Genomic DNA, 26,621 nt, shown 5'->3' with positions numbered 1-26,621 from the left:
TATGTTCTCAAATATGAGTTTTTTCTCAAATATGATCCTTTAACTGAACCACTCTTGTGGTGGGAGGCATTGTATGATCGCTTAGCCTAGCTACGTAGGCTACAGCTTAACACTACAGAATAGGTTTGATTTCAGCTTTTTCCAATCAGTCAGTCCACTTTGGTCTCACTTTTTAGTTTTTATTATCTATACTTGTGACAGCAGAACACCAGTTACTTGAATCAAACCCATACTGCAATGACAATCTCAAATTAGCTAGGAGAGAGGGACCAGCTACCTTCAGCTTAGCTAGGAAGCTACAGCTCCAAACACCATAGAACAGGTTTCATTTCAGCTTGTATCATTTAGTTATTATCCTTATCAGGTATTATCATCTAAACCCTTGTCAGTAAAATACTAACCAGCTACTCTCTCCTCGTTAGAAACACTGTCTAACATTTAGAAACTGTTAGATTGCAGTTTTGATGTGAGTGGATTAAATGTTGTACATTGCTTTTTCTTATTTGGTGTCTGTGTGAGAAAATTAAATCGACATAAATATTTAACCTGTCAGGTCAATGAAAAGTCTTTTATCTTCCCATTGAACAGTATTGGTCTGTGGCTCTAAGTACGTTTGGCAAACCGAAAAAAAAAAGTGAAACGGTTTGTAAGCATTCTATGTCAAACCTATCCATGTGGAAATGCAAATGGAATGGTTTCTCCCTGCAGAAGCCAAAATACTTTGTAGGTTTACATTAAACATTTTATCATAAGTGACCTAGGGCCCATACATTGGCAAGGCTATGTTCTAGTGACAACAGGGGGTTCTCTGTAGAAGAAAAATATTTGCATGCTCATTGGTTAAAACTGCTAAGGGTATGCTAGTCGCTTTCTCATATATTATTCATTGCAGTACCTGACAAGTGAGCTGTGTTGAATGGAAAAATTATCAAGGAGGATCATCACAACTCTTTACAAGCAGAAACACAGGGCAGCAAGTAGCATTAGGCCTAATTTGCACATACTACCTCTGCTAGTGTTTGTGCTGTGGAGTGGTGCAGCAAGAAAATGCACCAACATCTTTAATTGGAAAAGTGGGCAAATCAGTTATTTTCCTCAATAAAAAGAGCACTGTAAATTTGTTTACCTTCAGCAGCATTCTGACTTTTGATTGGGTGATGCTTTCAAGCCTGGTGAACGACCTGGGAAATCTGTGCACAGCATGTCATGTTAATTAGTATTGCATTAATAGTGTTCATAAATTCATGATTTTTTTTTTTTAACGTTTAATTTTTTAATGTATGTTGCATTGTCATTGATAATTTCTGTGTATTTTTCTGTGTGGTGTGTGCAGAACATGGAAAAAATCAGCTGCCCATTTCTCCAAATACTGCAGTGTTTCAGTACTGTGTCTGGGATGCTTTGCTGCCCTGCCTGCTCAGCCAGCTTAAAATTACTGACCTGTTAACATGAGCATGAAAATGAAAATCAAGATGTTTCACGTCGCTCACGTCACGCAGAGGTAGTATGTGTGAATCAACCCTTAGGCCAAATAACAACGCAAAATAAATGAAGAAGGAAACCAAGAGACCAGTGTCGTTAAAGAACCACGGTAAACATCGCGTCACATTTTCAGACTTGAAAGTCCTAATGCCTGCTTGTAGTGTCAAATATTTTATTATTTGTCAGGCATTGTCGATAAATACATAAATGTAAAAAAAAAAAAATATATATATATATATATATATATATATATATATTAATACAGTGGTAATTTGGCACCATCATACATGCTAATAGCATTTCCACTACATACTGAGTGAACATGAGTGATTACTCATCCATGCAACTATAGTCTCCATTCTGTAGTACTCAGTATTGATGTAATAGTGCATGGTCCTTATCAGGAAAAATACATAATTCACTTGGCAGTGTGACACATTCTCAGTAACATTAACTACAACTGCAGGTGAGAAATACTGTAGCTTGATCTCAAACATACATTATGTAGCGATTATCTATGAGTTGATCTATGGCAGCTTTTGTGTGGTACTGTCTAAACTGGTTATTTGATATGACAACAGCCATATCTGTTTCTGACAATCACGCATAATAGCATAATAGTCAAATCTTGTAGAAAGCTTACCAGAAGAAGGGAAGCTGTTATAGCCGCAAAGTGGTGACCAATTCCATATTATTGCTTATGGATTTAGAGTGGGATGTCATAAAAGTTGCTGTGTGCTTTCAGTAGCCAGAATCTGGCCTCTTTGTCCCTGGAAGGGAATGGATTAAGGTCTCTCTAAGCTAATCAGTCTCCATGGTTATATGGTAGAGTCAAGCGACTAATTCAAGCAACTAATATTGTTCTCTCACAACTTAATAAGCCATGATTTCATTCCCATGCATAACTAAGTCATGGCCACACATTATTTTTATTTATACAGGATGTCATCAATGGGGTTCCGTATATATGAGATGTATTTCAGTCTTCATCTTTTTACATCTACAATTCCACTGAAGTTGGGATGTTGTGTAAAACATAAATAAAAACAGAATATTGCAAATTGCAAATCCTTTTCAACCTATGTTCAATTGAATACACGACAAGATATTTAATGTTCCAATTGATGAACTTTATTGTTTTTTACAAATATTCACTCATTTTGAATTTGATGCCTGCAACACGTTCCAAAGAAGTTGGGACAGGGGCATGTTTACCACTGTGTTACATCACCTTTACTTTTAACAACACTCAATAAGCGTTTGGGAACTGAGGACAATTGTTGAAGCTTTGTAGGTGGAATTCTTTTCCATTCTTGCTTGATGTACAACTTCAGTTGCTCAACAGTCCAGGGTCATATTTTGCGCTTCATAATGTGCCACACATTTTCAATGGGAGACAGGTCTGGACTGCAGGCAGGCCAGTCTAGTACCCACACTTTTTTACTACGAAGCCACGCTGTTGTAACGTGCGGAATGTGGCTTGGCATTGTCTTGCTGATGTCCTTGAAAAAGACATTGCTTGGATGGCAGCATATGTTGCTCCAAAACCTGTATGTACCTTTCAGCATTAATGGTGCCTTCACAGATGTGCAAGTTACTCATGCCATGGGCACTAACACACCCCCATACTATCAGAGATGCTGGCTTTTGAACTATGTGCTGATAACAATCCGGACAGTCCTTTTCCTCTTTGGCCCAGAGGACACGACGTCCATGATTTCCAAAAACAATTTGAAATGTGGACTCATAAGACCACAGGACACTTTTCCACATCTCAGATGAGCTCGGGCCCAGAGAAGCCGGCGGCGTTTCTGGGTGTTGATATATGGCTTTCGCTTTGCATGGCAGAGTTTTAACTTGCACTTGTAGATGGAGCAACAAACTGTGTTCACTGACAATGGTTTTCTGAAGTGTTCCTCAGCCCATGTGGTAATATCTGTTATAGAATGATGTCGGTTTTTAATGAAGTGCCGCCTGAGGGATCGAAGGTCACGGGCATTCAATGTTGGTTTTCTGCCTTGCCGCTTACTTGCAGAGATTTCTCCAGATTCTCTGAATTTTTTGATGATATTATGGACTGTAGATGATGAAATCCCTAAATTCCTTGCAATTGCACGTTGAGAAACAGTGTTCTTAAACTGTTGGTCTATTTGCTCACGCAGTTGTTCACAAAGTGGTGAACCTCGCCCCATCCTTGCTTGTGAATGACTGAGCCTTTCAGGGATGCTCCCTTTATACCCAGTCATGACCCTCACCTGTTTCCAATTAACCTGTTCACCTGTGGAATGTTCCAAACAGGTGTTTTTTGAGCCTTCCTCCACTTTCCCAGTCTTTCCCAACTTCTTTGGAACATGTTGCAGGCATCAAATTCAAAACGAATATTTGCAAAAAACAAAGTTTATCTGTTTTAACGTTAAATATCTTGTCTTTGTAGTGTATTCAATTGAATATAGGTTGATCATTGTATTCTGTTTTTATTTATGTTTTACACAATGTCCCAACTTCATTCGAATTGGGGTTGTAGTATTGTAGCGTGCAATATTTCACAAAAGTGAAATTTCAGGTGAGAGAAAATGTATAAAAGCATAAATTATTAGAATTACAACTGCCCCTTAATTTGATTATGTTTATTTCTTTGCAGGGATTTTGTTCTATGAGGAGTTCTATGGTTTATCACTGATATACATCATCATGTTTGTGCTTGGGTAAGTGTTGCATTCGGCAGTGGCCCATGGCTGTTAGGCCTTCATATTACCTTCACGTGACTGACATATAGCCATATGTTTGAACATGGAGCAGTTTTACAGTGATTCTTTAGGTAGAGAGCACTAGCATAGAGCTGCTGTTGCTGTTTTCCATTTCTAACAACCCATTGATTAGGCTGCCACTTGTTTTTACAGTAAATGATGTATGTAGGACTTGCAGAAGGCTTGTAATGTTTTCTCTCATGAAACTGGTCCCGCCTATTAGAAATCAAAACATGATTGATTGATTCTTCTTTCACTTTATAATTATGCTAATATTTTGTAATGCATTAGGGATTTTCTTCAGCTCTTGAAGTCATAACCAAATGAAGAGTTTGTTTAGCTATAAGAACCTAGATACCATAGGGAAAAACAATTCCTAATGGGCCATCGTATGTTTCAAGAATGTAAACTTTTTGTTTCCATCAAATACTTAACAATGAAATGAGTAATACTGTATTATTTGTAGTGTTCAAATACAAGTTTTGAGTGTATTGAATAAAAATGAACTAAAAATTATATACCTACATTTTTTAGTTCTCAGAAATCATCTGCCTGCTTTATAAATTCCCACATCTCACACTACTCCCTCTGTATGTATAGGCAGGGAGTAATTTATAAATCATTGCTGTCTGAGCAAAAACTTTTATCTGCAAAATGGTAAATCCTAATGAATGTTAATGTTACAAGAGCTTACTTTTTTGATAGAAAATTATAGAAAATGACAAAAACAGAGTTATAAGATTTTGTATCGATAGCACTGAAATGTAGCGATTTGTTTACTGTGACTGTTTCTTTTCAGGTGTTTGTTAGCATTTGCAGGAGTATTTCTGATTGCAAGAACCCGACCCAAAATCAAAATGGACAGAGTGTTCTTCTCTATGGGCCCAATTACAAGTACGCATATATATGTGTGTGTGTATGTGTGTGTGTGTGTGTGTGTGTGTGTGTGTGTGTGTATTTTACAAACAAAGTGATCCAACATTATACATATTTGATGAGCAAAGGTATTGAAACCTTAAGAATTATCAGATTGGTATAGGGAATAATTAGGGTCAGGAAGTTCAATAAACTGGTGTAGGTGTGGCTCACCCTACCCTACCTAAAAAGCAACAATCACATTTTAGTCTGGTCTTTACTACACACATTTCTTAGTGCTTGCCAAGTCTCATGTCTCAAAAACCAAACACTGCATTCCAGCATTAGAACTTCAACAGAAGCTGTGACCTACAAAATGACAACAACCCTAAAAACACAAGTTAGTCTTCAAAAAATGGCTGAATGGCTGTTGCATTTTGGAATGACTGAGCCAAGTAATCCAATAGAAATGTTGAAGCAGGACCTAAGGCATGGCATAAAGAAAACCTTTAAGTTGAAGCAGTCAACTTAAAGGAATGGGCCAAGATTCCCCCAAGTCAATGTGCAGGGCTGATGAGCAGTACCAAGAACTGTTTGAAGTCATTGCTGCTCAACACCAGTTACTAGAATTAGTTCATAAACCTTTCCATGAAAGACATTTAATGTTGGATCAATTTGCTCAATCAAAATATATGTGTGTGTATGTTTATATATATATATATATATATATATATATATATATATATATATATATATATATATATATACATACATACAGGGGTTTGACAATGAAACTGTCATTTTAGTGTGGGAGGTTTCATGGCTAAATTGGACCAGCCTGGTGGCCAATCTTCATTAATTGCACATTGCACCAGTAAGAGCAGAGTGTGAAGGTTCAATTAGCAGGGTAAGAGCACAGTTTTGCTCAAAATATTGCAATGCACACAACATTATGGGTGACATACCAGAGTTCAAAAGAGGACAAATTGTTGGTGCACGTCTTGCTGGCGCATCTGTGACCAAGACAGCAAGTCTTTGTGATGTATCAAGAGCCACGGTATCCAGGGTAATGTCAGCATACCACCAAGAAGGACGAACCACATCCAACAGGATTAACTGTGGACGCAAGAGGAAGCTGTCTGAAAGGGATGTTCGGGTGCTAACCAAAAAACATACAACCCCAATTCCAATGAAGTTGGGATGTTGTGTAAAACATAAATAAAAACAGAATACGATGATTTGCAAATCCTTTTCAACCTATGCTCAATTGAATACACTACAAAGACAAGATATTTAATGGTCAAATGGATAAACTTCATTGCATTTTGCAAATATTCACTCACTTTCAATTTGATGCCTGCAACACATTCCAAAGAAGTTGGGACAGGGGCATATTTACCACTGTGTTACATCACCTTTCCTTTTAACAACACTCAATAAGCATTTGGGAACTAAGGACACTAATTGTTGAAGCGAACGGTGACCGGTGAATGGATGAACTTTATTGTTTTTTGCAAATATTCACTCATTTTGAAATTGATGCCTGCAACACATTCCAAAGAAGTTGGGACAGGGGCGACAAAAGACTGGGAAAGTGGAGGAATGCTCAAAAAACACCTGTTTGGAACATTCCACAGGTGAGCAGGTTAACTGGAAACAGGTGAGTGTCATGATTGGGTGTAAAGGGAGCATCCCTGAAAGGCTCAGTCATTCACAAGCAAGGATGGGCGAGGTTCACCATTTTATGAACAACATTGTTGAGAACAATGTTTCTCAACGTGCAATTGCAAGGAATTTAGGGATTTCATCATCTACAGTCCATAATATCATCAAAAGATTCAGAGAATCTGGAGAAATCTCTGCAAGTAAGCAGCAAGGCAGAAAACCAACATTGAATGCCCGTGACCTTCGATCCCTCAGGCGGCACTTCATTAAAAACAAACATCATTCTGTAATGTATATTACCACATGGGCTGAGGAACACTTTGTCAGTGAACACAATTCGTCGCTCCATCTACAAGTGCAAGTTAAAACTCTGCCACGCAAAGCGAAAGCCATATATAAACAACACCCAGATACGCTGCCGGCTTCTCTTGGCCTGAGCTCATCTGAGATGGACTGACACAAAGTGGAAAAGTGTCCTGTGGTCTGACGAGTCCACGCTTCAAATTGTTTTTGGAAATCATGGACATCGTGTCCTCCAGGCCAAAGAGGAAAAGGACTGTCTGGATTATTATCAGCGCAAAGTTCAAAAGCCAGCATCTCTGATGGTATGGAGGTGTGTTAGTGCCCATGGCATGGGTAACTTGCACATCTGTGAAGGCACCATTAATGCTGAAAGGTACATACAGGTTTTGGAGCAACATATGCTGCCATCCAAGCAATGTCTTTTTCAGGGACATCAGCAAGACAATGCCAAGCCACATTCTGCATGTTACAACAGCGTGGCTTCGTAGTAAAAGAGTGTGGGTACTAGACTGGCCTGCCTGCAGTCCAGACCTGTCTCCCATTGAAAATGTGTGGCACATTATGAAGCACAAAATATGACAATGACTGTGAAGCAACAGAACTTGTACATCAAGCAAGAATGGGAAAGAATTCCACTTTCAGAGCTTCAACAATTAGTGTCCTTAGTTCCCAAATGCTTATTGAGTGTTGTTAAAAGGAAAGGTGATGTAACACAGTGGTAAATATGCCCCTGTCCCAACTTCTTTGGAATGTGTTGCAGGCATCAAATTGAAAGTGAGTGAATATTTGCAAAATGCAATGAAGTTTATCCATTTGACCATTAAATATCTTGTCTTTGTAGTGTATTCAATTGAATATAGGTAGAAAAGGATTTGCAAATCATCGTATTCTGTTTTTATTTATGTTTTACACAACGTCCCAACTTCATTGGAATTGGGGTTGTAAAACCACAGCTGCCCAAATCATGGCAGAATTAAATGTGCACCTCAACTTTCCTGTTTCCACCAAAACTGTCCGTCGGGAGCTCCACAGGGTCAATATACACGGCTATATATATGCTATAGCCAAACCTTTGGTCACTCGTGCCAATGCCAAACGTCGGTTTGGGCTGTGGACAATGTGAAACATTTATTGCTCTCTGATGAGTCCACCTTTACTGTTTTCCCCACATCCGGGAGAGTTACGGTGTGGAGAAGCCCCAAAGAAGTGTACCACCCAGACTGTTGCATGCCCAGAGTGTAGCATGGGGGTGGATCAGTGATGGTTTGGGCTGCCATATCATGGCATTCCCTTGGCCCAATACTTGTGCTAGATGGGCGCGTCACTGCCAAGGACTACCGAACCATTCTGGAGGACCATGTGCATCCAATGGTTCAAACATTGTATCCTGAAGGCGGTGCCGTGTATCAGGATGACAATGCACCAATACACACAGCAAGACCGGTGGTTTGATGGTTTGATGAACATGAAAGTGAAGTTGAACATCTCCTATGGCCTGCACAAGCACCAGATCTAAATATTATTGAGCCACTTTGGGGTGTTTTGGAGGAGCGAGTCAGGAAACGTTTTCCTCCACCAGCATCACGTAGTGACCTGGCCACTATCCTGCAAGAACAATGGCTTAAAATCCCTCTGACCACTGTGCAGGACTTGTATATGTCATTCCCAAGACGAATTGACGCTGTATTGGCTGCAAAAGGAGGCACTACACCATACAAATAAATTATTGTGGTCTAAAACCAGGTGTTTCAGTTTCATTGTCCAACCCCTGTAGTTTGATATATATATGGGCGTCACTAGACCAGTCTTTAGCCCCATTCCCAACAAAAGTAAAATATTAGTTCAAAGTGATCTATAGTTTATTCCCATTTATTATTATTGAACCATGCCATCGGGTCTCACTACTGTGATATCAGGGTGCGACCTGAGGGGGGAGGGGGGTGGTGCAGGAATGCACTGCTTCCTGAGCTGCCAGAAATTGAACATAATGTGAAAAGTGGAACCCAGCTCATCCAATCACATCAGACCTTGTAAACTGTAAACCATAGCAGACTGACTCATTCTGCCAGCAACCACTGAAGTTGTGGCAGAATTTTGGCAAAAAGCTGACTAAAGTAAACATTACACATTATAAAATCTAAAATATACAAAGTGAAACAGTAAGTAGTTACAGAGTGAAGAAACCCTAATACAGTATGGATTTGTAGCAAATTATGGTGAGTATAGCTGTCAGGTTTTTACTCAGTTGCCTGTTAGCTAGCAAACTTTAGGTTTTCGTGAGGCATAGAAAAGTGGTTAGGCTAACACTAACATTAGTCAAGCCAACTGGTTTAAGAATTTGATGAAACTTCACTTCATGGTGAGAGTGAGAGTCTGAAGGGCAACAGAGATAGAAATAAATTTTTTTGGCAGATATTTATATTCTTTGTTCTTACATTTCTCCTCAGTATTTGGAAACAGTGACACCAATATTTGCCATATTTCATGTTTTACAGTACGTTTATGTCAGAAAATGTCATATGGTGTTGATCATAATACAATTTTATAAGCTTCAAGTCCCTAAGCTGTAGATGAGAATTTAGAGTCAACAGCTTTGTCAAAGGCCAGTCAGATGAGAGGATTTTTACCAATTAAAAAAATAGATTGCTCTCTCTCTCTCATTATTGTAAATCTGAGATAAATTTTAAAAAATAATGTATTACTAAACACTCCAAAAAAAGAGAGAGAAAGAACCTGATGGAGACTGACAGGGCTTAAGGAATAGATCTGATGGATGTTAGAAAGTTAGGGAGAGTAGTTAAAACTGAAAGCTTTTTCAGTTAAAATTAATACTATATTTAACTGAAATTAACTGAGAAAATATTTCTTACTGTGAACATTAAATTCTGTCACCTAGCTTATTGAACATACCTACAGCTTATTAAGCTTGTCTACAGCTGATTGTAGTGACTGTGTATTTGAATAATATACACTATATGGACAAAAGCAGTATAACACATTAATCCCACACCTACATTAAACCATTAAAGCTACCTTTTATGACATCCCATTCTAAATCCATAGGCATTAATATGGAGTTGCCCCCCCCCTTTGCAGCTATAACAACTTCCACTTATCTGGGATTGCTTTCTCCAAGATTTTAGAGTGTGGGAATTTTTGCTCATTCGTCCAGAAGAGTATTTGTGAGATCAGACATTGACCTCAACTTTCCAGTTGGCACAATGCAGTCAGCCAGGTAACGTTCTCCTGGCTTTTGCCAAAAGCAGTCTCATCCATCAGACTGCCAGACAGAGAAGTGTGATTCGTCTCTCCACAGAATACATTGCCACTGCTCCAGAGTTCAGTGGCAGCGTGCTTTACACCTCTCCAATGCTTGGTATCATGTTTGGTGATGTAAACCTTGCATGCTTCCATGGAAACCCATGCCATGAAGCTGCCATAAGGCGACTTTTATGTCCTGTGCACTTCAGCACTTGGCAACCCCACCCTGTGGCTCCTAAATGCTTCCACTTTTCGGTAATACCACTCACAGTTAATCATGGAATATCTAGGAGGAAAAAAATTTAATGAACTGACTTGTTGCAACAGTGGTATTCTATTACAGTACCATGCTCGAACTGAGTGAGCTGTTTAGTACAACCCATTCTTTCACACGAATGATATGTCGGCATGGGTAGGTGCTTTATTTTATGCACCTGAAATCAATGATTAAGAGATGTCCCTTTTGTCCATATATATATATATATATATATATATATATATATATATATATATATATATATATATATACACGTTTATGTGGGCTAATTCGACCAAACAGCAATTTTTTTCTGGCTGTTGCTTCTTTAAAAGTCATGATAAACAGACATTATGGGGCCATTTAAAAAAAACTCTGGGGAGACCATGCCCCCAGCCTAGCACAGGCTTAGCCCCCTAAACAAACCTCTAGTGGCACCCCTGTGTATATATTTTAAGAGTTATAGTTAAAATAGAGTTAACATATTTAAACAGTTGTTAATGGTTACATGAACAGTGTGTTCTGTGTGTCACAGGTAAGAAATGTACTGAGAAGGTGCAGCCGGAGAAGAAGGACAGTAAACATGGTACGCTGACTTCCAAACTTGTATGCAACAGTGGTGTGCAACAGGAAGACTCTTAAAGCATTGCCTAGTGGAGTAATGGAGAGTTACAGTAATGACCATAAGGAGAAGCCAGGCAGTGCTGTGTGAGACAATGTGCAGGTGTGAGTGTTTATAATAAAGCTTTATAAGTGTGAGACGCAGAACCTTTCTGTGGTAACAGAGTACTAAACTTGGGCTCTGGGTTTATACATGATTCTCAGACTGCTGACTGTGAAAAGAGTAGCCTAAATCAGCACTTGTATGACCTCAGAGGTGGTATTCACTAAGCATCTCCATTCAGGAGCACTGTATCTGGACCCATGTTAATAGTAAATACAGAAAATCTGATCCTTGGTCAGATCTGTGGAAACTATCTCTGTTTTTCAGGGACAAGCAAATGTTAAAAGTAGGGATGCATCAATACCATTTTCATCAGAGTGAGATACACTTGTGTAACGATACCATATCTGATACCTTACTAAGTAACCTACCTAGAATTAACTACACTGCTCAAAAAAATAAAGGGAACACTCAATTAACACATCCTAGATCTGAATGATTCTCATTGAATACTTTGTTCTGTACAAAGTTGAATGTGCTGACAACAATCACAAAAATCATCAATGGAAATCAAATTTATTAACCAATTTATTAACCTCATCTCGGTACCTAATGGCAGTCAGGCTACCTCTGGCGAGCACATGGAGGGCTGTGCGGCCCTCCAAAGAAATGCCACCCCACACCATTACTGACCCACTGCCAAACCGGTCAGGCTGAAGGATGTTGCAGGCAGCAGATCGCTCTCCACGGCGTCTCCAAACTTGGTCATGTCTATCACATGTGCTCCAGTGTGAACCTGCTTTCATCTGTGAAGAGCACAGGGCGCCAGTGGCGAATTTGCCCATCCTGGTGTTCTCTGGCAAATGGCAAGTGTCCTGCACGGTGTTGGGCTGTGAGCACAACCCCCACCTGTGGACGTCGGGCCCTCATACCATCCTCATGGAGTCGGTTTCTAACCGTTTGTGCAGACACATGCACATTTGTGGCCTGCTGGAAGGCATTTTACAGGGCTCAGGCAGTGCTACTCCTGTTCCTCCTTGCACAAAGGCGGGAGTAGCGGTCCTGCTGCTGGGTTGTTGCCCTCCTATGGCCTCCTCCACGTCTCCTGGTAGTCTCCAGCCTCTGGACATTACGCTGACACAGCAAACCTTCTTGCCACAGCTCGCATTGATGTGCCATCCTGAATGAGCTGCACTACCTGAGCCTCTTATGTGGGTTGTAGAGTCCATCTCATGGTAGGACGAGTGTGAAAACACCACCAACATTCAAAAGTGACCAAAACATCAGCCAGAAAGCATAGATACTGAGAAGTGGTCTGTGGTCCCTACCTGCAGAACCACTCCTTTATTGAGTGTGTCTTGCTAATTGCCAATCATTTCCACCTGTTGTCTATTCCATTTGCACAACAGCACGTGAAATTGATTGTCAATCAGTGTTGCTTCCTAAGTGGACAGTTTGATTTCACAGAAGTTTGATTTACTTGGGACTTATATTGTGTTGTTTAAGTGTTCCCTTTATTTTTTTGAGCAGTGTAGTTGGTGTAATGAGTGCAATGTACCTTAACAGTTAAATCATTACATGCTAGTTGATTTTAAATTATATTAATTAGCTAGCTATGCTACATTAGTTGTCTTTGGACTGAGTAGCATTGCAATGGAGTAGAGCCAAAAAAGTGTTTCTGTACAGCTGTAAGTAAAGTATGTAAAGTATTTCATAGTTTTAAACCCCAATCTGTGTCTTTCAAGTCTCTGTAGCACAGTGGCAGCAAGAATACAAGCTAATGCATCCACTGAGCTCACTTGTGGTGTTTTACATCTGGAGTCTTTTGTTGGTTGGTTAAGCTGTAATCTAAAGCCAGACAGAAACTTTGTGATTTTAGAAATCTTGTTCTTTGGTGGCTTATACATCTGAATGGTCCATCATGTACAGTCAAAGCCTACGACATATATTCACACTCTGTATTTCATTCAAAAGAACAGCAGTAAGCAGCACTGCAACAAAACAAGTTGGCGGTAATATAAATAGTAGGACAATATGGTCTCTCTACAGTATTAAGGTCTATACCTCACTATTCTTTTCAGTTATACAAAGTTGGTATATACAGTTTGGTAGGCAATGTCAAATCTTGCCTCCGTTTTGCTGGACTTTTTGTCTCTACCCGTATTGGTGAAGTGCGATTGTGTTAAAAATAGTTTAAAATCACACAGTAGATCTGGTGAGAATAAGCCAAGGTAAAATGTTTAAAGTAACTAGTGTCCGACTGTTATGGAGTCAGCAACACTTCTCTATCTGAGCACTCTCCTTCACTGCCAGCTTGAATTATTTGTTCATTAGCGTGGCAACGTACAATCGGCCGCACTAACGACACATGGTATCAGCAGGTATCAGAATGTTGGTGTCCATGCATCCCTAAATCAAACAGTAAGAAACTATTAGATATTAATATCTAATCTGTTTTTTGGAAAATTGGAAATTTTTACATTTTGTTCATTTGTTTTATGCAGAGATTAATCTCTGCTGAAATGTTGGATATTGCTGTCTTCCTGACCCTCATTAAAAATCACAACTTAAAAAAAACGTTAATTTGTCAGTAATTTTATTGCCTGCATTCAACCTTCACTCAACAAAAAATGTATAAAATAAAATAACCTCAAAACTATTTTATTGTAATAAAAAAAACAGGCACAACAGAGAACAATTAAACTATTTTCAAAATAATGGAACTCTCTTTAGAAAGAGTACGTTTCCAAAAGATATGTTCGTGAAATATGATCACCTGCACATAGGTTTAACAGAAAAATCTTAAGCAAAAATATATGTTTAAACATGTGACTAGCACTCATCCATTATAGCTTTAAATAAATAGGCATTAATACCACAGGAACATACAATGAGGAAATCCTAGTTTAAAGGTCATGAATGCCATGCACAGCTGATGTGCTCTGGAGTATGGTGTAGCTGTGTTTATGTTCCAAAGATATTTTGGACTTTTTTTTTTTGCAGTACAATAGTTTACATCCTTGGCAAAGATGTGCAATGCAGTGACCTTCCAGTGCTTCAGGCTTCTACATGAAGCTGCGCAAACCGGTATTGGAGGGAAGAGGGATTGCGTAGTAGGACAGTGCCACGCTTATCAGCCGGCTGGCTGAGGAGCATGTGCAGGAGCCCCACTAGGCTCACAAAACCCAGAGCCTCCCCACGACCTGTCGCCATTGAAAAATCTCCCTGTGTCACCCACCCCAGGGTCACCCGTGAACAGTGGGATGATACACTGGGCAGTGGCTCTGGCCACAATCCTCGCTCAAGAACCCCAGATAAGTCACCACTCCCCATCACAGTACTTGATTCACCAGTAAGGATGAAAGCAGGATCTTTATTGACTGTAGTGCTGGTGATAAGATGAGTGTCTTTAAGTGGAGGGGTGGGGCAAGACTGCTGTTCTTCTTTAGAGTTGATGCCAGGGTCTTGTTCTTTCTTAGGAGTGGGGCTTGAGTCCTCTTTTATAGCAGCAGAGGAGCAGTCTAAAGTAGCTTTGCACCTCTTGCTTTTCTTCAGAAGGTGATGGATGTGGTCTTTGTGTCTGGGTTCTTTGGGGCCACTGCACTGGGGGTCTCCACGCAGCTGCTGCAGGTCTTCTGCAGTGGGAACACACAGCATGGCATGCAGAGTGGGCAGCCCTTTGCCAAGCACACATATACGCACCCACACCAGAAACCGCCTCCACTGTTCCTGCAGTTGCATGGCAATTGCATGATTTAGCATGGTGGGGAAACTGCGCGTCACTCTCCGAGTGTGGGCAGAAGATGGCCGACACCAGAATGACATCTGCCTCAGTACCTTACGGCTCCTGCAAAGACAACGGACACTGCTATTATCTTCATAGGCACTTTCTTTAGGGCTTCACAATGTAGACAAAATATCATTATATAACTATGTGATACAATAGAGATATTGGAACAGTAATAAATTAAAAACTCAGGGGTGTTCATCATACTTTTTGGTTCATGCTCACAATAAATTATTTTATTTAAAAACCCTTCAACAACTACAGTACCTCAACACAGCGAAAGCAGATTTTTGGGATGTGTTGTTATCTCCTACAGGTGATATTGCTCCCTCAATTTTGGCTGGCTGGGGCTTGCTGTTTTCTCCATTGTGTTTTACTATATCCTCCCATTCTTCTGCCAGCTGTTGCCATGGGCACCGGAAAGGCGCCAGGCAGCCATGTTTGATGTAATTTGTGCGTTTGGAGGGAGGACGCCTGAACAAATCACAAACACCAGAAGCAACAATATCATGTGCTAGTAAAAACAATAAAAGGACCCTCAAATGCAAGTATTTTGGGTTTGACCCAACACCTGCTTGGAAGTGGCAGTATTTGTAAATTTATATAAAGATTTGTTATTAAACTGCTCAAGATATGCAGATCCATACAAACAAATAAATGGACGGATGATGAAGGTCCACCCTATCTGGCAGCAGTCAGTAACAAAACAAGGTATCAGAAATTTGCAGGTTTTTAATTTTGCATATTAGGGGTGAAAAGATGGGTGTGAGGGAAGGCAGGCAGGAAAGAAGTTGGTTTTCACCTCTTAAACTTTTCCAGCAACTCAATCTCCTGCTGCTCCTGGAAGCAATTGCCTGCGGGGCAATCTGGGAAATCATGGGGGAAGTGGGGCATACCTTTATTCTGGGAGTGTTTCAAGCTCATTTGGAGACCCCCAACGCGCACACCACGGTACACCTATCACACACACAAAAATAGTCAATTAACCTTCCATTACTAATTCACATCAGGCATACTCTGTAAAGAAATTTCAAAAACATTAATGCTTTAATTATTAAGTCCTATACAGAATTTCATGTATTTTTGTGAAGTGGGCATGTTCATAATCCGTCTCAGCTATGAAAAACTTTTTCAAAATCTTGCTGTTTTCACATTCCATAAATAAAGCTGAAATTCTACCAGACCTGTTGCAAACATAAGAAGAACAGCAAAACCTAAGTCTGTAGATGACTGTGGTTTGGAAATGCAGACATCTTTTCATTCTTTAGGAGGAACTGGAGAAGCAATTTGCTTTGAATTGGCATGCTGATGAAACAATTGTGAACCAAGTGCCTAAATGTTTTGGCCCACGCACATTTATCAACATTAAACAAGCAGTTCCTCCATCAACACTCAATATCCCTGTTCCTTTTTTCCCCTCTCCATTAACCCTCTTGCTGTCATTATTAAAGGAAAAAAAGTTCAAACATTTTAAAATAATCATGTCCTTTGTGTTAGAACATGGTCTGAAAATTCAGAGAATTTATTACACTCTTCAGTCAATTCCTTATGACAAATCATGACCTGCCTATTCAGTACTAATCAAATATGTCAATTAAGGCCTAATGAGTTCATTTAGTTCAAATTTTTGCAAACTGCACAAAATTTTTGGGTTCATAAAATTTATCCACTGTTGTAAAATTTTGGCACACACAAAAACAAAAACACACACACAAAAAAACGATAGCTACACAATGCTGTCAATCGTGTGTGGTCACAGAAAGCCCGTTTCTCACCAGAGGTACCCAGAAGGCCATGCCCCAACCCTTGGGTAGTAGGAGATCCCATCCACAGCCCCAGTCCTGCCGTTCCTCCCCGTGCTGTTTCCCTGCCTGGTGAACCAGTAGGATGGGCACTCGGCCCTCTGGAGGGGTCGGCAACATGGAGCCTGGAACCAACAACTCCCTCTTCATTCTGTTCAGATCCTGAAACACAAATATGCATTTAAGTGTCCATTCTAAGACAGGAGTACATAAGTTATTCATCTGCCCAATGCTGCATCACTTTAAATTAGTCCTACAGTAAGATGGGGAATGTCTGACACCCTGTAGTCTTGTATATGACTAACCAAGTAAGAGAAAGAGACATTACCTGCTCCGAAACCTTGTTGTTTGTCACATTGTCTCTGACAGAGTGGACCCACAGAGCACTATTAGCACAGGGGGCAGGAATTCCTCTCAGGGCCAGTTCTCTCCTTCTCTCCTCCTCAACACCTTCAACACACATATGCACATACATGACCAGCCAGTATTCTAAATCCATGGTTAGGGTGGAAGCAAGTAATTACACTTTCCAAACCACTGAATGTAGTGTCTCACTCTAGTGTATAAAAGATAAGCAGATGGTAAAGGAAAGAAAGCGGAGTGGAACTGATAGAATGGATTGATGTGCTCTGCTCTGAGTGAGATAGAGAAAAGGGAGGAAACAGAAGGATAAGGGCCTTGCCAGGATTCGAACCTGGTTCATCTGCATGGAGAAGCAGAGGCTCCCCAGGAGCTCAGGGCCAGACACACAACGTGCTCCCCACCCATTTCAGAGCTGCACATACTGTAGTTTCACTGCACAGTACACTAAAGCTCTGCATCCACAATCAAATGCTTCTATTTTGGATTATCTGAACTGATCCAACACCAATTCATCCTATATTACACTATCGGTATATTTGTGCATGTGTCTGTGTGTGACAACTTACCTTGTGGCCCCTGCAGGTCAGAAGCAGCTTTCCCCTTTTTTTTAGGCAGAGTCAGTCTTGGGTCATCCACTGTAAGCCCCAAGACACACCCTGCTGGCAGCTCTGACGTGGAGTGCAGACCTTACATAGATGAAATATAGTACAGACCTTACACGCTGAGCTTTAAAATAATAGTGTGGGGCTATTTCTTAAGCAACTAGAACTCTGAAGGGCATTTTTAATACTCCATCATTAATGTCAATCAGAAATCATAATTTTCTTTCAATAATGTAACTAGCGATGAACTAATCTGATTCACACAGTACTGCAGTCCGTGTATATGTGCATATATAAGCCGCACACTGACTTTTTCACTGGGCCGTTTACATATACCGACTGCCAAGTTATGAGAATTCCATTTTGAATTCTGCATTCAAAAGTGCCTCACCGATCAAAGGGACATTACTTTGGAAATGTACGTCACAATCTGACTGGTCAGGTTCATATGATGAACGTTAAACAATTTTTTTATTGGTCCATTTAGTCTGTTTCTATGGATACCACCACAGAAAGACAAGCCGATATGATTTCAGGTAAAATAGACTGATTGTGATTGACAACTCCTAAAAACTCCTGTGATTAATTGATTGAGAAACAAATTGTACAGAGTTGCTACAGTCACATTAATGTCTACTAAGATGTTATTTTCTATTAGCATTGTACACGTTAACTATCCTTGGGTAAGGTTTGCTTAAGTTAGCTCTAAGTTCAGCAGCTAAGTAGGCTAATAGCAATTTAACAACTACTCTTGTAAAAGACAAACAGAAAAATAAAACCAAAGCAATAAAAACACATCATTCTCTGCAATGCAGTGACACTGACATGTTGGTGGCATGTTAGTGTGTATTGTGCTGGTAAGAGCGGATTAGATACTGGATACCATTGCCACTGGAGTTTTTGGACTGGGAATAGCCCACAAACCTGTGGGCATCGTCTTATGGGCAGCATCCTGTAAGCACTGATGAACTAGAACAGTGGACTGAAATTCCTGTTGTTGAGGGCTATCTTTCTGTAGAGTTTAGTTACAACAGGTACACAGTAATCTGCCCTGCCTCTTCTTAATTTTAATACATCTAATCCAGCCCGTCAGAGATTTGTGAAGAGGTTGATTCCCAAGTCTTTCCCAGGTTGATTAGCTGGAGCAGGTGTGGCAAATTACGGTTGGAACTAGGCTCTGCAGGAAGGTATCTCTCTAGATACTAGGGTTGGAGACCACTGGACTGGAGGATGACTCATTAACATGTCAGGGTCACTGCAGTGCTATGAATGATCCAGCACTCTAATAATATTGCTGTGTGGGGGTCCTGAGTAGAGATTTGTGATACCCATGTAATGTCTATGATAATATCTTATTTGATGTTTAAAGGATGTGAGCGCTCACATTTCTTTATTTAGTTATTTATTAATGTCACTTGGCAAAAAACAAATCAAAAACAAGTCTTAAGTGTCCATGTGTTCAGTGCATCATGTAGCCCAGAAAAAGCATTGTTTTTGCAGAATTTCACTAAAATTTGCTGACAGTGTTTTTGTGCTAGTACATTTAAAACTTTACTACCGAAGTGAACAGCTGACTCCCAAGTTTTTCATATCCTGGTCAGTGGTTAGTTTGCTGATAGTAGAGTTTGCAGATTGATGTCTTTTAAGCAAACAAAGAAACTGTCTTTTTAAAGTTGAATCCTCCATGCAAGTGAGGATGACCCATGTCTAGCAATTAAATCTAACACTGTAGAGTGCAAGGCTGTTGTCTGTATTTTCCCTCCTGGCACAGTTTGTTCACTCTTTTTTTGTAGTTAAAAAAAAATTAGGCAGCTCTACTAACTTAATTTGTGGTGTGGTGACGATGTACACCTATACTAGCACATTGCACGCTCTCAATGCGCACATGTAGTCTACACTACTAGGCTAAATTTTTTTATTTGATTGGTTTTTGGGTACATCTATGAAATACAATTTCTGTGAAATTGATCTTGTATTTCTTAGAATGTTTAAAAATCAAAAAGCAACAATAGACAAAGCTGCTGAAATGTGCTATATGTTTCATTTTCACTTGTATGTGGCACAATTCACCTTACAGCAGAAGTTCAACATTTATCCAGATTCTAACAACAGTACCCTGCAGTTGAATGACAATGAGTATTTTACTTCCCGTGGATGTCTTTAAGTGCTCACATAAAACGCCAAAATTAATCAGGTGCAAATTCTTAAAAAGTAAATCCTGTAGACCACTTTGAAAAAGATTACACAAACTTGGACTATTAGATCTCAATAAACCTTGTACTGGTGATTTCTGTGTTTTTAGCATGGTTTAAAAAAATATATATATAACTTTTTGTCAATATTGCACACTCCTAATCCCAACCACTGAAGAACAAGGTAAAAGTTGGCTTCCAAATTTTGCTGAGAAACAGATTAAATAATAAGTACAGAATAAAGTCTGTAGTTAGAGAACTGCAAGGTGCACATACACAATAAGGAGGCCTAATAAAATAGACAATAAGTGTAGATGTAAAGTATGTGTACCTAATGAAGCTGGTCGGGACTCACACATAGAGCCTGGAGGAGGTGGCATATCTTCACAGTATACTCAAGTTTTTTTTTCTTAGAACCACACCACTGGATCAGTAAAATGTGAAATGGTTCCAGTATCGGTCAGACATGACTGATCCACTATCGATAATAAAGTCACACTAAAATGGAAAAGTATTCTATACATGTTATTACTGTTCTTTTATACATTGACTATTCTAGTTTACAGCCATTAAATGATGCCACTAAGGTTAGGCAAAAATATTTGTTCATTCTGATTTGCTAGTTAAGTCACATGATAAGGGTTAGAGGGCGTGCAGCACTGTTGGATTCGAGCTGTGTGTGATGAAGGAGGTGTAATTTCATCTGTCCATCCTCATATTTTGTGCCTTAGACATCACTGCGAGTAAAGCTTTGTGCATTATGTTTTAAGATACTGATGTGTAAAATATTACATATATTTTCTTGAGCTGTTAGTAGTAAATGCTGTTAGTAATGTTAGATGCCTTTCTATATCACACACTGTGTGGATACAAAGCATGTTGCTTTACAAACATCCCAGTGGTCTATTTTGAAAGCATATTGAGGTCTTCTAAAATGTAATGTTTGTTTGCAGTTTCACAAAAAAGATTTGAGAATCTGGATAAAGTAACACTGTTTAGCTATCTGTCAAGTTGTGTTAAGCTACACACAATAAGGACAGAATAACATACCAGTTATAAAGTCGAACGATCATATTGCAGGCCAACTTGTTTGATAAAGAGAGGAGATAAAATTCTTAGCAAACATGAAATGTGCCATGTGCTTCCCTACAAAATGCTGCAGCATATTTAAAAAGGTGACATCACATGTCAGTTTCATAGGCAAATACATATTTTAAATGGTTAGATTTTTGTGTGACGACTTTGAAATGAGATAAAAGGTAAAATGTTTACAGTGATCAGTTGGATTAGATATCAGTTAATATTATTTCTTTTATTATTGCACAGTGATGTAATTAACATTCAGGGCATATTTAAAAGCCAGGCAAAAGTCACTATACGTTGATGAAAGATGTGATAGTATGCAAGTATGATGAATTATTACAGGGACATGAACAAACAAACCGACATGACAAAAAATATCTATTTTGATTTCTGACTAATATTAAGTATTTTGAAAACAATTAAGAAAAAACTGACTGACAAATATGTCTAGCTGCTGGTCTGCAGTTGCGAGTGTGAGATGTTTACCTTTCAATAACTGGAAGACATCGGCTTGCTGCTCGTGTAAAGACATACTCTCCTTGTTCTTACACTGCTCTGGCCACCAGAAAGGAGATGTCACTTTTGTATCCACCTAAATAAATAAATAAATAAATAAATAAATAAAAACATGAATTACAATCATTTTAAAATACTGTCAATTCATTAACATCAGAACACTGGGCCCTGCACCAGCAGAACAAGATTCTAATAGCACATGACTAGGTATACGTCATGCACGCAGCACTGCATTAGCACTACACCGGCAGGGTTAGTACCCATTCAACGTCATTAAAAGAACTGGTATCAGTTGCCAGAAACCATATGCATCTCACCTCACATTTAGTAGCCGGCAGAAGTGTCTCAGTGAGCACAGTGTGAGAGAGTGGACCAATCAGACGGTAGCGTACAACGTCCATAGAGAGATCACTGTGAAGGAAACCCACAGATACAATTTACGCATGCTGAGGGGTGCAAAGAATGTCTGTATTTCAGTAAATATATTTGATTCAATAAAACTGCTTACATAATCACAATGTCAGTCTTGGAGGACTTCCAGCTAACAGGAGTCATGAGAGAGCGAGTACCATCACCCAGGATCTTTTTGGCAGGATAGTTATCATAACCACCACCTTCTTGCTTCCTCTTCCTGGAATTTTGTGGCTTAGAGCTAGGGTCTGAAAGGGTAGGTGCAGTCAGGTGGTCAGCAGGGCCTAGTTCTGCCTGGGGTTTAGAGGTGTTTGCCTCTGTAGCAGGAGCCATTGCCTCAAAACACTGGCACACTGACTGCAACTCTGGTAGAAGGTCCTAACATACACAATTATACACAATCACCTTTCAAATCAAGACTGGCCATAAACAGAACAAGAATGGGACCAGGTAAAGCCGCTTTATATTAGAGTATATGTTCACCTGTTTTAGTTTGGGAAACTCACCTGCTTTAATGTGGGATGTGCCCAGATCCACAGCTGTCTGTAAGTTGATTTAGCACTATGCGGTCTCCATAGAAAGTGCACAGGGCCCAGGGGCTGATGAGGGTACTGGTCAGGCCTGTAGAGCAAGATACTCCCCTCTCTCTGCCCTGATACACATTGCACTGCTGCAAACGTTGGGCCTGCATTCACACAGACAGACTTTGCATTGACACTGAGAGACTAGCAGAATTTCCAGATTTAGGTATATTGAGATGGAGTTAATCCAGCTGCACTTTCCTCAAACACTTTTAATACACAGTTTTCCTCAGAATAATCCACTCTTGGTATATTGTTTGACTTCAGCCTCAGAGTTTTTTTTTTTTTTTTTTTTTAAACAAGTTCATTTTGTTTTACTGCTTATATGGAACTTTGAAACACACCTGTGTCTTTGCTTGTGAGCTTGGTGAGTGCACTCAGTAGCTGCTCCTCTGGACCCTGGAGCTCGATGCAGCAGTAGTATGACAAGTCCTTGAAAAATAAAGAAAAATAATTAGATATACAGCAATACAATTACACCAGAAAGTACACGTGGACTATTTTCTTTTCTCTATGGATCAAAGAATGTTGTACAGTCCATGTTGCAGGCTGACCTGCAGCAGACAGCCAGTGCTCATAGCCCTGTAGCTCGCTCTGTAGCACTTGTATGTGGGTCTGTCTCCAAGGCAGTAGCCCCATCTCTTTATCATGTGGAAACGCTTGGCATGCCAGATGTGAGTTTCCAACCACTTGTTCTTCTTCTGTCGTCGGTTAAACTCCAGCAGCAAATTGCCATGACGTCGGCGGGCACGGCGACTTTTGGTTTTTGATTGCTCTTTCTTTTCCTTCTGGCCTGCCTGCTGACTCCTCGCCAACTGGACAACATAAACACACACACTGTGCTGCAGTAGAGCATTTTTAGCTATACACACACCCCAGCTATTAGGATCTAAGATTTTCTTTTACGTCCCTAAAACTTATCAATCCAACATACACAGATGGACTTAAATGGGCACACTAAGTCACCACTTACAACCCCACATCAGTATGTACTGCGCATGCATTCAGCAACACCACTATAGTATGAGGCTTATGAAATCAACCACCAATACCCTCCAACAATAAACAACTGTAATATAAAAAACAAGCATGCTGATGACTTAATTTTTTGGTGTTATTCTGGGCCAGTGTTTCTTAGTCCAGCTCTTGGAAAACCACAATCATATGCAGTGAAGAAGGAATGAGTAAGTGAATGCAAACAAAGTAGATTTTACATAAAAACAATTCCTTAGATTGTTCAGGTAAAAAGAAAATCATTTGTAGAGTAAACTTCAAACAGGTGGGAACATCAAGCTTTGACCTGTCTATTAACAAATAAATTATATTGTATAATCTTGGCTTTAGTTTTGCAGAACTAGTCACACAGCCTACTTGACAGATTGAGGGTTTGGTTGCTTGTATTCAGCTGTGCACTATTGCACCAGATGCAGATATTGTTTTGCTATGGTCCACTGTAGAATATTGGGCTGGTGAGTCATTAACGTTTAAAGCTTCTCGGTCTTAGTATATTAAGCCACAAAGCTAAAGACATTCGATGTTGTGGCTTTGTGGAGAGCAAGGAAAGGGGCCATACCATCCTGTGTGCTGCCTCTCTCAATCTGCAGGGCAGCCTCTTGGTGTTATGGCTCATGGATCGTCGCCGCATATGCTTCGGGAGAGCGCCAAACACATGACAACTGCCTGTCGTCTTGGTAACAGCCCTCAGCATGGCGTTGACTTCTGCAGCTCTTGCTTTGGCAAAAAGAGACGCTGCAGCAGAAATGAATAGAAGAGTGTCGGTGCAGAGTAAGGAGAGAAGCTACTACAGAGACCCATTATAGTTTCCGTTTGTGTTCCACCAGGATTCTCACCAGTAATGTACTTGGGCAGGGCCTGGTCGGCAATGATTCCCCCATCCTGACGCCCAATCATCCAGCTGCTATGGCCACCTTGTTGTGGTCTGCTGTGCTGTGACGGTCCCCTCATGTGCTCCAGTCTGTTGTAACTGCGACCTGCAGATGAAGAGATCTGTTGGAGCACGGCCTAACAAAGCAGAAGGTACCACCAAAAGGACGCTGATCTATACACAATCAATAAAAGGTGCTTTATTTTTAGCCTTGTGCCAACCTCCTGAGCCTCTGTCGGAGAATGTCACGTTGCTTGGCTGGTTTTTCATTTTCTTGTGGCGCATCCTGTCCTTGGCCCCAGACATCTCCACAGAAAAAAATATACAATATTGTATAATCATCGTAACGAGGCAAAATGCGTTTAAAATTCGCACGTACAATTCTTTGTCAGAGAGAGCATTGCGAAATCGCGAAATAATATATCGCAAGTAACAAACGACAATACATTCTAACCTTATCTGATTACAAATATTATTAATTAATTGTCTTTCAAAATTCAAATCCAGTTTACATTGAACATGAATATACAATTCTTACTTCTAAAGTTGGCTCGGTCACGGACACTTCACACGGTACAATCTGCAAAACGAACTGCACAGAGCACGCTACCTCTACAACACGCCGCAGCTAAAACCATAGACTAGTACTTCCGGGTTCAAAGTGCTTCTGGGTACTGTAGTACAAGTCCGAGTTCTCTGGTACAGTGGCTTTGGAACGTTAAACAGAGGTTGTTCTAGTCCGTTTGTGGCCTAGATGGTTGAAAATCATTGGTGTTTCAAGGCTAAATTATTTTTAGTTATCTATATCTTTACAGCGTCCCGTTCAGAAGATCAGAATATTTTTTGCTGCACTACATAAGTACAACCAGGAGATGGCATTTGAACTGCATCTAACCGAAATAGATAGATAGATAGATAGATAGATAGATAGATAGATAGATAGATAGATAAAAAAATAGATTATAGGTGTGTAGATATATACATGAACATGTTGGAGATGTACACTGTATTGAATAACTGTTGCGATGTGTTATTTACATGGCAGTAGAATGTTAAATTTGTGCGATGGTAATAATGATGAATAACAGCTCTGATTGGTGAGTGTAGTATGAAAGGCAGTGTTCATAGTCCGCTGTGTGCAGTATGAGTGGTAGTGTTATCAGTGAGGTGTGGAGTTCAGCAGAGTGATTGTGGAGGGAAAGAAGCTGGACCTGAGCCGACTGGTTCTGGCCCGGATGCTCTTGTATCTCCTCCCGGATGGAAGTAGGTTGAACAGTTTGTGGTTGGGGTGGGAGGGGTCCTTAATGATGCTGTGTGCTCTGTGCACACAGCGCTGGTGGTGAATGTCTTTGATGGCAGGGAGCTGCATGCCTGTGATGCGCTGAGCAGTCCATACTATCCTCTGCAGGGATTTCCTCTCCGCCACAGTGGAGCTACTGTACCACACGGTCACACAGTTGGTCAGTATGTTCTTGATGGTGCATCTGTAAAAATTTGTGAGGATCTGAGGAGACAGTTGCAAATGTAACTGGAAAGAAACCCAGTTGCGACAAATGACACTTCTAGGATACACGGGCATGGACATAGACTGGAAATTGTCATTTTAAATTTTGTATTCCTTTCTCACATATAAATAAGTAATAACTAATTAATATCTACTTTTGTTACAGCACCACTAATCGTAACTATTAGTGGCAGCCTCTGAAAAATCCTGAGTTATTATCGCTGTATATTTATTTTGCAGTACAATCTAATGGACTGTGACAACTAAACAAGCTTGTCAAAATATGTAGACCTAAGCTTGCTCTTTGAGAAAGACTTTTTTCTGACGAATGGGGCTTGGTATTAAAATAAATGGTTCAGCCTTGGATTTCCTGACTTGCTTAGTTCCACACCACTAGTCTAGCAAACAGTTTTTTCAGAGCACAGTTCCTAACCCTCCCTTGGATTAAGACAACAGTCATGCTGTTATTCAACTGCCTAACAACAAACATGCTGAAAATAAGAATCCCTACCAGATGAAACAGAAAATCATTCTACTTGTGGTACTACCATTAGCTTTAGCGCTTTATAAGCAAGTCAAATGTGTTTGAGCTTGTTTGAAAGAATCGCTGCAGGAAAAACATACCATAACCAAATGTCACCTCAGATCTCTCAGTCAATACA

At 40.0% G+C, this 26,621-nt stretch overlaps 2 protein-coding genes across 5 annotated transcripts in view; one reads left to right on the top strand and one right to left on the bottom strand.

Moving 5' to 3' along the window:
* The window catches only part of LOC108411427 (NIPA-like protein 2), a 38,996-nt gene extending 27,670 nt beyond the window's left edge, over positions 1 to 11,326 (top strand). For all 4 annotated transcript variants that reach the window (XM_037533839.1, XM_017682989.2, XM_017682988.2 and 1 more), the window contains 3 exons: positions 4,124 to 4,187; positions 5,029 to 5,123; positions 11,105 to 11,326. In XM_037533839.1, coding sequence (XP_037389736.1) covers positions 4,124 to 4,187; positions 5,029 to 5,123; positions 11,105 to 11,211 — 266 coding nt within the window. In that variant the 3' untranslated portion in view covers positions 11,212 to 11,326. The remainder of the gene's footprint in view (positions 1 to 4,123; positions 4,188 to 5,028; positions 5,124 to 11,104) is intronic.
* A 2,552-nt stretch (positions 11,327 to 13,878) lies between these two features.
* Positions 13,879 to 25,091, bottom strand: pop1 (POP1 homolog, ribonuclease P/MRP subunit). The gene is made up of 16 exons (XM_017682986.2): positions 24,994 to 25,091; positions 24,677 to 24,761; positions 24,421 to 24,561; positions 24,144 to 24,319; positions 23,125 to 23,385; positions 22,915 to 23,002; positions 22,496 to 22,674; positions 22,087 to 22,367; positions 21,896 to 21,989; positions 21,549 to 21,654; positions 17,752 to 17,871; positions 17,151 to 17,272; positions 16,796 to 16,984; positions 15,823 to 15,977; positions 15,288 to 15,494; positions 13,879 to 15,080 (listed from the first exon to the last, which is right to left on the bottom strand). The coding sequence occupies exons 2-16, from the start codon at positions 24,759 to 24,761 to the stop codon at positions 14,291 to 14,293; spliced, it is 2,994 nt and encodes a 997-aa protein (XP_017538475.2). The 5' UTR covers positions 24,994 to 25,091; the 3' UTR covers positions 13,879 to 14,290.
* Between the last annotated feature and the right edge of the window lie 1,530 nt (positions 25,092 to 26,621).

The sequence above is a fragment of the Pygocentrus nattereri genome, chromosome 24 (genome assembly GCF_015220715.1).
Source record: "Pygocentrus nattereri isolate fPygNat1 chromosome 24, fPygNat1.pri, whole genome shotgun sequence".
NCBI classification, from domain to species: domain Eukaryota; kingdom Metazoa; phylum Chordata; class Actinopteri; order Characiformes; family Serrasalmidae; genus Pygocentrus; species Pygocentrus nattereri.
This window is presented reverse-complemented; position numbering and strand designations above follow the sequence as displayed.